This window comes from Cicer arietinum, unplaced genomic scaffold, assembly GCF_000331145.2.
Source record: "Cicer arietinum cultivar CDC Frontier isolate Library 1 unplaced genomic scaffold, Cicar.CDCFrontier_v2.0 Ca_scaffold_5748_v2.0, whole genome shotgun sequence".
NCBI lineage: Eukaryota > Viridiplantae > Streptophyta > Magnoliopsida > Fabales > Fabaceae > Cicer > Cicer arietinum.
This window is the reverse complement of record NW_027339395.1, coordinates 1-9,442: the sequence shown is the minus strand read 5'-3', so window position 1 is coordinate 9,442 and position 9,442 is coordinate 1. Positions and strand designations below refer to the sequence as shown.

The 9,442-nt window shown below is 26.7% G+C and overlaps 1 protein-coding gene across 1 annotated transcript; it reads left to right on the top strand.

Moving 5' to 3' along the window:
• The first annotated feature begins 7,882 nt into the window (after window positions 1–7,882).
• On the top strand, window positions 7,883–9,389 carry LOC101515112 (vacuolar cation/proton exchanger 3-like). The gene is made up of 2 exons (XM_004517223.4): window positions 7,883–8,275; window positions 9,308–9,389. Exons 1-2 carry the CDS (start codon window positions 7,997–7,999, stop codon window positions 9,377–9,379), a joined length of 351 nt encoding a protein of 116 aa, XP_004517280.2. The 5' UTR covers window positions 7,883–7,996; the 3' UTR covers window positions 9,380–9,389.
• The last annotated feature ends 53 nt before the right edge of the window (window positions 9,390–9,442 follow it).

Here is a 9,442-nt window from a genome sequence, read left to right as displayed (position 1 = left end):
TCATTTTGGAGGACCTGAAGATAAAGTGGGATGAACCAATGAAACTCTATTGTGATAATAAATTTGCTATTAGCATAATGCATAATCCAATGCAACATGAAAGAACCAAGCATATTGAAGTCGACAGACATACATGCATTTCATCAAAGAAATTTTTTATAATGGCCTAATTTGAACTCCATATGTCTCCTTCCAAGGCAACCTTGCAGATCTTCTAACTAAAATGCTAAATAACAACAACTTTGAAAGAATGAACACCTATTTTACAGCTTGAGGAGGAGTGTCAAAATCTATTTCTATTTTATTATTAAAAACATCCCTCAAGTATAGAGATTCGGTTATATAGGAGTTCTAGAAGAGATTTAGTTATATATGAATACTAATAAGGATTTGGTTGTATAGTAATCTTATATATAGTAATCTCTCTGATGTATTGTAAACATATTTCAATTCAATAAAGTATATTTTTACCCTAATTCTTAAGGCTACTATTTGCAATTTTAGATGCAATGTTCAATCTATCTGGAGTTGTCACTAGGTGGTTACTATTTACCATTGTTGAGATAAAACCTTTTTTATATACGTTTTAATCACAACAAACCTACTAATGATTGCACTTGAGTTTTATTTAAGGAATATGAATTGCATAAGTGAACAAGTAAGACGTCATCCACTTCATCAAAGTGCATAAGTATGTACTCAATAGTGAAAGAATCTCAAAAAGAATATATCAGGTATCAATCATTCAGGAGAATGATTATTACATCTTCAAGATAACATCTTCATGAAGAATGTGATCAAATATGTTCATACAACAATCAATGATCACACCATGTTATAAATCAAAGCGAATCATGTCATAACTAAATTGGAAAAATGAAGATCATTCTAGTTTATTAAAAATTAGCTGCCTGAAAAATGAAGAACATTCTGGTTTATTAAAAACAGAACTCTGGAAAAACAAAGATCGTTCTAGTTTATTAAAAACAGAAGTTTGAAAAATCGAAGATCATTCTAGTTTATTAAAAAACAGCAGTCTGAAAAATGAAAATCATTCTGGTTTATTAAAAACAGAAGTTTGGAAAAACCAATATCATTTTGGTTTATTACAAGATCATTTTGGTTTATCAAATGCTCATTCTAGTTTATTACAAGATCATTCTGGTTTGTCAAATGATCATTTTGGTTTATCAAATGATCATTCTGGTTTATTACAAGACCATTTTAGTTTATTATTAAGATCATTCTGGTTATTTCATTTATCGACAAAAGTAAATTCAACCATTCTCCAAAGTCCAGATCTTAAGATAAACGAATATCAAGACTACTCAAAACAATTATCAAAGCCCAAAAGTCTAGATAAAGGTCCAAATAAGCAAACAACATAAAGATCAATCTCTAATTTGATGAGCTATGAGCAAGGACAACAAGGACACTACTGCTACACCTTTTTGCAGAAAATACATCATGCTTCTGAGACAAAGGGATGATACTAGACAACTACTAAATCACTCATCCGTGTTTTCCATTCAACATAAAACCAAGAATGTTTTGGTTTTATAAAAGAACATTATGTTTATTCTCTTTTAAAGATAAAATTAAAACATATCATTTTCCATTGTTCAAACTACAATTTAAAGAGTATCAAGACTGGTCAAATCAATGGTGAAGCCCATAACTCGAGCTGAATGCCCAAATAAGGAAAACAACCTTAAGATTGATCTCCAAATTAATGAGTTGTGAGCAATGAAGCAAGTACATTCTACTTACATTATTATTCAAAAAAAAAACTCTAATAATTCTAATTTGGAACAGTACCAACTGACATTTCACAACCCAATCCATTCACTCACTCATTCACGTTTTTCATCAAACCTAAAAGCAAGAACATTATTCGATTGTCAAGAACGTTCTAGACAACAATATAAACACATGTTTAATTGCTTTAGAATATATCTAACACTTGGGAAATGTGTCCAACGACTATATTCAGTTTCAACTAAATATTCAAAACCTTTTATCATCTATAAATTGAAGATCAATTGAAAGATGAAGACAATAGTTTAATTTACAAATCTACCAATACTTGTTCAAGTAATAACAAGTCAAAAACTCTTCAAGCCAACTCCAGTTATTTTCACTATATTTGTGGATCATCATTTATTGAGTTTGTCTTTATTTATCTCAAACAAGTGTTGAAAAATTTCAAGATCCCAAACACTTTTATCATACACATTATTTGTAACTTAAGTCTATCATTTATGTTAGATTGAGTTTGTTTGTAAAAATTATTTCAAAGCTGAAAGGTGATTGTAAAAATGCTTTTTAGGTTGAAAGGTGAAGATTGTAATTGATCAAGGTGTGATCGAGAAAAAGGTGTGAAAGAGAACATTCTGGTTCTGAAGCACATAGTGAAAATCTCACAGTTGTGAGGACTAGACTAGCCCGAGTTGGGTGAACTAATATACTTTTTGTGTGTGATTTTTCTATCCCTTATCTTTAATTACTTGCACACACAAATCACACTTCATTATAACAAGTTTTATGATCATCATTTCTTCAAAAAAATATTCTTCAAAAAAAGTTATCAAGCACAGTGATAGGACTAAAGTTTCTCCAACACAGTTATCAAGCACAGTTTTATGATCATCATTTCTTCAAAAAAAAATTTCTTTTGAGTTTCTGATAGCTTCCCTTTAGGATTCATTTCTTATTTCCTTCCAAAAGGTTATTACAGGTGGAAGTTATTATTAACTAATTTCTCTCTCAAATTTAATTGTCTGTAGATGTGAAACAATATGCAAATTTGATACAGACCATTTTCTTTCTTTTAAAAGGTTACAAGCACAGTGATAGGACTAAAGTTTCTCCAACTGGGAATGATGATAACCATGGTATCTTGCTAGAGATATTTTTAACCATGTTGATTTTTTAGTATCTCGAGATTTCACTTTTAATCTATGTAACACCAACACTTTATATTGAAAGGTTTGTCTAAGTATTCGACACGAATCAATATCCGATATTGATACAACATTGACACTTGTAATTACATATAAATACTCCTATTTTCTCGAATTATTACTGGTGTTTGTCTTTAATAGGACACTTAATATTGTGCCTTAGCCTAATAGATAGATTGTTTAGATAATAAGATTTAGTTACTATATTCCTTTATTGTATGATATTTTGATATAGATTTCTGTTATAAGTAGAAATTTGTTAGGAGACATTTCTCTCTTGTTTATGAGTTCTTAGAATTGTGATTTATTTTTTGCATTCAACTGTAAGAACTTCAAGCTCACCATTTCTTCTTAAATAATATATAGTTTACATTCTTGAAATTATGGATTTTATCGGTGTCAATTTTTGGGTCGTTTCGTATGCTCGCGTGCGTGTCAATGTTTTATAGCTTTTATATGAAGTCTTGTGCTTGCAGGAGATGTAGTGTTGCCTTGGCCAACCTTTTTGTAAGCTGGAAACGCAAAATAGGAAAGGAAGACCGAATCGATTTTCTTCGATGGTTGTAAGAAAGATGGTTTAGAAGTGAAGCATATTGAATCACGTGTATATTGCATCAGTCCCATTGGAAATGAGAAATCACTTTCACACAAACACTTGATGAAAGAAGACACTGTTCAAGCTTTGCCCGAGAGGAGCATGAGTTGAAAATTGGAAGTTTGATCTATTAACAAATTTTGTCCGGGGTCATAGTTAGCTTCATTAGTTTAATTTGCAGTTCGTAGTAACTGATGCTAATTGAACCTATTATAAAATTTCCCATTAAGGATATATTTTTTATTCGGAAGACAATAACACTATGAACACTCATCAAAATAAAAAGATAACACACTTTTTCTCTCTTAAAGCCTAGAACTTGATACCTCACAAACTCTCATAGTATAAACACATAAAGAAAAAGATAAAAAAAATTCTGACCTAGAAAGTGAATAATTTATGAGATAAATAATATTTATTGGTAAATGGTCAGAACAGAAATACAGTTTCTCAATTTTATTTTATTTTGTAATTTTTTTTTTAAAAACTTTAGAATTTATAAGACTTGTCCATGGAACGATTATTTTTTGTTTATTTTAGGATAGTGTACTTTGATTATTTTTTATGTTTGTAAATATTTTATATTATTTTAATTACTTACAACTTTGGTTATTTTCACGCTTGTATGTATTTTATGATAAAATTTATAACTTTGATATTTATTGTATGTATGAATATTTGATGTTAAACAATAGTGACAATATGATATATTATGTTTTAGGGAAAAAAATAGTAAGATAGTTTTTTTTTTGTTGCTAACAATATGATTTTAAAAAGAATTTGAATAAATCAGGACCTAACCCAACCCAAATAAAAACTAAGTGGTTTGATCCAAAGTGACCTAATGTTATAAATGACAGTTTATTTTTTAGACTCAAATTGGGATACATGGTTTGGATATTGATTTTGACCACTCACCCCAAACCAACTCATGTACAACCCTAGCAGTGGCGACCGAAGATGGTGGTGGCTGGTGTTGTTGGTGGTGGCCGAAGGTGGATGGTCGTTGATGATAAAAGTGGTCGGAAGTGGTTGTCGATGGTTGTCAATTAGAGTGGTATTTATGTCTACGGATGGTGACTTGCTAATTTTAAAACGAAAACAAAAATTATAAAATCTATTTTTTTAGTTGAATTATTCGAAAAAAAAATTGTTTTGAAAGTGAGTAATAAACCGCAACCCTATTTTATCTTAACATGTTTTAATTTTAAAATTAATTTTTAAAATAAAAAATCATAAACTCACAACCACTCTGAACAGATCCTAATATAACTAAAATACCAATTAATTAATAATTTGATTAACTATAAGTCCTTTGTTACAAGTTTTCTTATTTACAAGCTTAGTAGATACTTAGATCAACAAAACTACAATATTATGGGAGTTAAACTTTAGTTTCACATACATCAAAACATTATACAAAGCTAAGGGGCATTGGATAGTCCTGTAGCTCAATTACTTGTTGATAATATTATGGGAGTTTCTATTTCTTGCTTTGCTTTTTTGTAATTTCATTTTTAGACGTTGACATCGTGTGTGTATATAGAATATATCAAAGATTTTTATAATGAGATGGTGAGATGATTAAATTTTGGTCATATAATCATGTATGGATGATAAAAATTTAAAGAAAAAATCATATGACTTTTTTAAGTGAACATTTACTACTTGATGAGTTTAAATATTTATTTGGTCTTTGCATATACCAATTTTTTATTTTAGTCCTTGTAAGTTTTTTAGTTTGGACTTAGTCCATGTAAAATAAATCGACTTTGGTCCCTAACGTCAAATCAACTTTAAAAGAATGAATAGTTTTTCAAAAATGCTTAAACCCTTCTTCTAATTTTTATTCATATTTTCTTTATAAAATAACACTAATTGTTAAATAATCAATAAATAAATTTATTAATTAATAATATAAATTTTTTTAAAACTAATTGTTAAATGATCAATAAATAAATAAATAAATTAATAATATAAAATATTTTAATTTTTAATACATCAAAACATGATGTATTGGTGTGCATTTTACTGGTAGACGTGCATTTATCTTTTATACGGACCAAATTCAAATTGTAATTTCGGATCAAATACATCTTTAAACCATATCTATAAATCTTAAATTTTGATCATATCAATATTTAATCATCTTCTTATTATATGTTCTCTATATATTATAATTTAATATAGAAAATCTTGATACAAACATATATTTAATTTAGTTTTATATTATATTGCACCCATGATTCTTTAAATTTTAATTTTTTTTTAAATTCTCTAGAGCATAAATGTAAAATATTTTACATAATCAATTAATTATATAAGTAATTTTATATAATAATTATAATTAATTAATCATATAAAAATTATAAATCAAAATTTTAAATTTTAATTACATTGCTAAATACTTCCCTGTCCAAACAACCTAGCTGTCAATACGAAACATTGACTATACGATGCAAGGGTGCCATCAACACATACATTCTGCCATCGATGACTGCACGTGAAATGCAACAGACAAAGATTCCAACAGAAAAAATAAATTTGAAAAGAAATTGATGGTACACGTGAAAACATCGGAAAAAGAAGAGTACATCAGATAAAGAAATTGACGGTGTAACTGAAAATATTGGAATAGAATGATTTGTCAGACAATTAAAAATGTGTGTAATAAACGAATTGAACGTAATCTCCTTAGTTTTTATATTAAAAATAACCTCAACTTTACGACCTACTTAATTTTTACCCGATAACCTCAGCTTATTTATGGGAACTTTGGTTATGTTCATCAAACCAAACACATTATAAAAAAAATTTATCAATAAAATATGGAATGGGATAAATATGAATTGATTGCACAGCCAATATTATTTTGGAATATTTAATAATTATATTATATTGAAAGAATTTCTATTTTATTTTCTATCTTGTAAACTTTACTCGTTAGGTTGAACTTGTAAAGTGAAACAAATAGGTTTCTGATTTATTTTATATTTATTTTGCTCACAATATATGTTTTTTCTCATAAATAATATATGATTTTTACTCATTTATAATATATGGTTTTTACTCATTAATAATATATGTTTTTACTCATTGATAATATATGTTTTTTTAGTAGCATATTTACATTTTTTTAGCATTTTTTGTTTATTTATAAAAAAAATATATGAATCTTATTTTAAAATGAAAAAATTAAATAAATTACAAGAATAAATTTATCATTTTATCACAATATATATCATATCATTTAATCTTATATCATGTGCACATCAAACATATGACATATAACTCTCCTATATAATATCATGTCTTATCATGCATCAAACTTCTATTATATCGTTTATTATGTCTATCAGATTCTTTATCTATAAAATATCTATATGTTTGGAGCTATGAGTTATAAATAAAAGTTCAATTCATATCTTAATTAATTAAATCAAAATTTCAAATACCAGTCAAGATAGTCTTTTAACATAGGTATTTTTTCATAGGGAAATATAGAAAATGTTACTACTTAAATTAATGTTACGTTGTTTTTTTGGATTTAAACTTAATTTTCTTATTGAAAAATTTTCAGTGTTTTTTCACCAACCGAATTAACTATATACTTTAATGAAGGTATTTCTATATTTTTTTTATGTGTTTCCTAAATATTATTTTAAAAAGAGTAAATTTGACTTTGAAATACCAAATTGATACTTGTTTTAGTATTTTTTTTTATTTTTTTATTTTAACTCTAATTTTTAAAAAATTCTAAAAAATTAATATTATAATAATCCGAGTTACTTGTTAGTATCATATAAGTTTTGGTATTTTTTTCTAGTAGATCAATTTTGCCTTTATTTTTATACCATAGTTACTACTCTTTCCATTTATTTTTTATTGTACATTTTTGTTTAGGAATAAGAGTGTATGTTTTTAAAAAATTTACCTATTGTATATTATTTTCACAATTTAAAAGTTTGTATTAATTTTTTTAATAATATTCTTAATTATCTATTATATAAGTAAATAAATACAATAAGATAATAAATATTAAACAGAAGTTTTTTATTGAAAAAAATAGAAAGAATATTAATTTCACTGATTTGTATAAAAAACTTTAAACTTTTCTTGTTTGAATAAAAATCTTGAAACTTAACTTAATTAAGAAAGAGAAACGGTTGAAATAATTTCCTATTTAAAATTATTTACTTTTTCTCCATTTAAATTATATAGAAAATATATGAATTTGAAAGTACGAAGCTTCCTAGAAGTTGCACTACACAAATTCACATGAGACACTGATGTTTCTGTTATATTTATAAGAAAGAATCTCTCTAGCATGCAACATAGTAATACTAACGTAACATAAGTGCATACCTTTTTTTTTTGGTCTTATTCTACTACAATAACATAAACAAAACAACTAGAATTTGTTCTTCATCATTTGAAAATGGATTCTCATGAAGCATGCCTTTTAGAAAATGGAGGGATTAATAATCTAAAGGGAACATTGAGCAAGGAAATTATGAGACATGGTAGAACAGCACATAACATGTCATCGTCTTCATTACGTAAGAAATCAGACATAGCTCTTATCTCCAAAATTCGTCATGGATTCTTGAGGAATGTTTTGGTTAATTTCCAAGAGGTTATTCTTGGAACCAAGCTTTCCATTTTGTTTCTGGCTATTCCTTTTGCCATTTTTGGTCAATGCTATGGATTTGCAAATGTAAGTGTGTATAATACTATACTTTATGAATGTTTATTTCATGGTTCTAAATTGCATGTGGATTTTACGCTCTGAATTTTGATATTTTAGGAAAATGGTATTTGATTGCCGATTTTAATACTATTGTGAAGATTTCTAATTTTTTTTTTTTATTGCAATCATTAATTATAATTGTTGTTGCAGAACACAATTTATAATTATTTGGGTCACTAAATTGTTCTTTCATTGTCAATTAGTTCATGTGTTTGTTATAATTTTAAATTGCAGTATGTACTGTAATGGAGCCGTGTCTTGCTGCAAAATCCTCTAAAATTTACAATTTCATGCATTTTGTAATTCCTGCAAGAATTACAATTTCATGTTGTTGCAAAATCCTCTAAAAATTATACTATATTGCAATAATGGAGCTGTGTCATTTTTTATATGGAGTTGTGTCTATTAATTGTTCTTTCATTGTCATTTACCTACCCAAATAAATTGTGCACATAAGCTATGTATTACACGTAATCAAAGTCTTAACTTGTGGTAGGACCTGCAGCAATTGCAGCCACAAAATATCAAAGTTTATTAAGTTTTATTAGCAATCATGTAACTTGTTTTTTTAGTGAAAATTATAACCTCATTTGTATTTTGTATGTGATGTGAATTTTTGTAATATAAAAAAAATGCAATGCAATGGTGACCATAATCTAAAACCTTTACTGACAATTGATTGAAGTTTGTGCTGTGATTTGGAGGCAAAGCTCCTTCTGTAAATATATATTTTGTTCTCATAAAAATTATAAAATTTGATTTTAGTTTTTATAAAAAAATTATTTATTTGGGTTGTTAATATATAAAGTTTTTGTTCTTTTTTGTTCTTTGACTAGAAGCTATCTAAAAGTGTATTATTTTTATTAAATCTATAGAGTAAAAATATATCGACTTTGCATAAGAATTAAAATCAAATTTAAAACTTACCAATTTTATAAAACTCTATCTATATATGTTACGATGATATGAATAATGATCTCTTTTATTGCATACATACAGCCATTGGTTTTTGCATTGAGCTTACTTGGTCTTATCCCTCTTGCTGAACGAGTCAGCTTCTTAACAGAGTAAGCAAACTATGACTTTTATTATTATTATTATTATTATTATTATTATTATTATTATTATTATTAT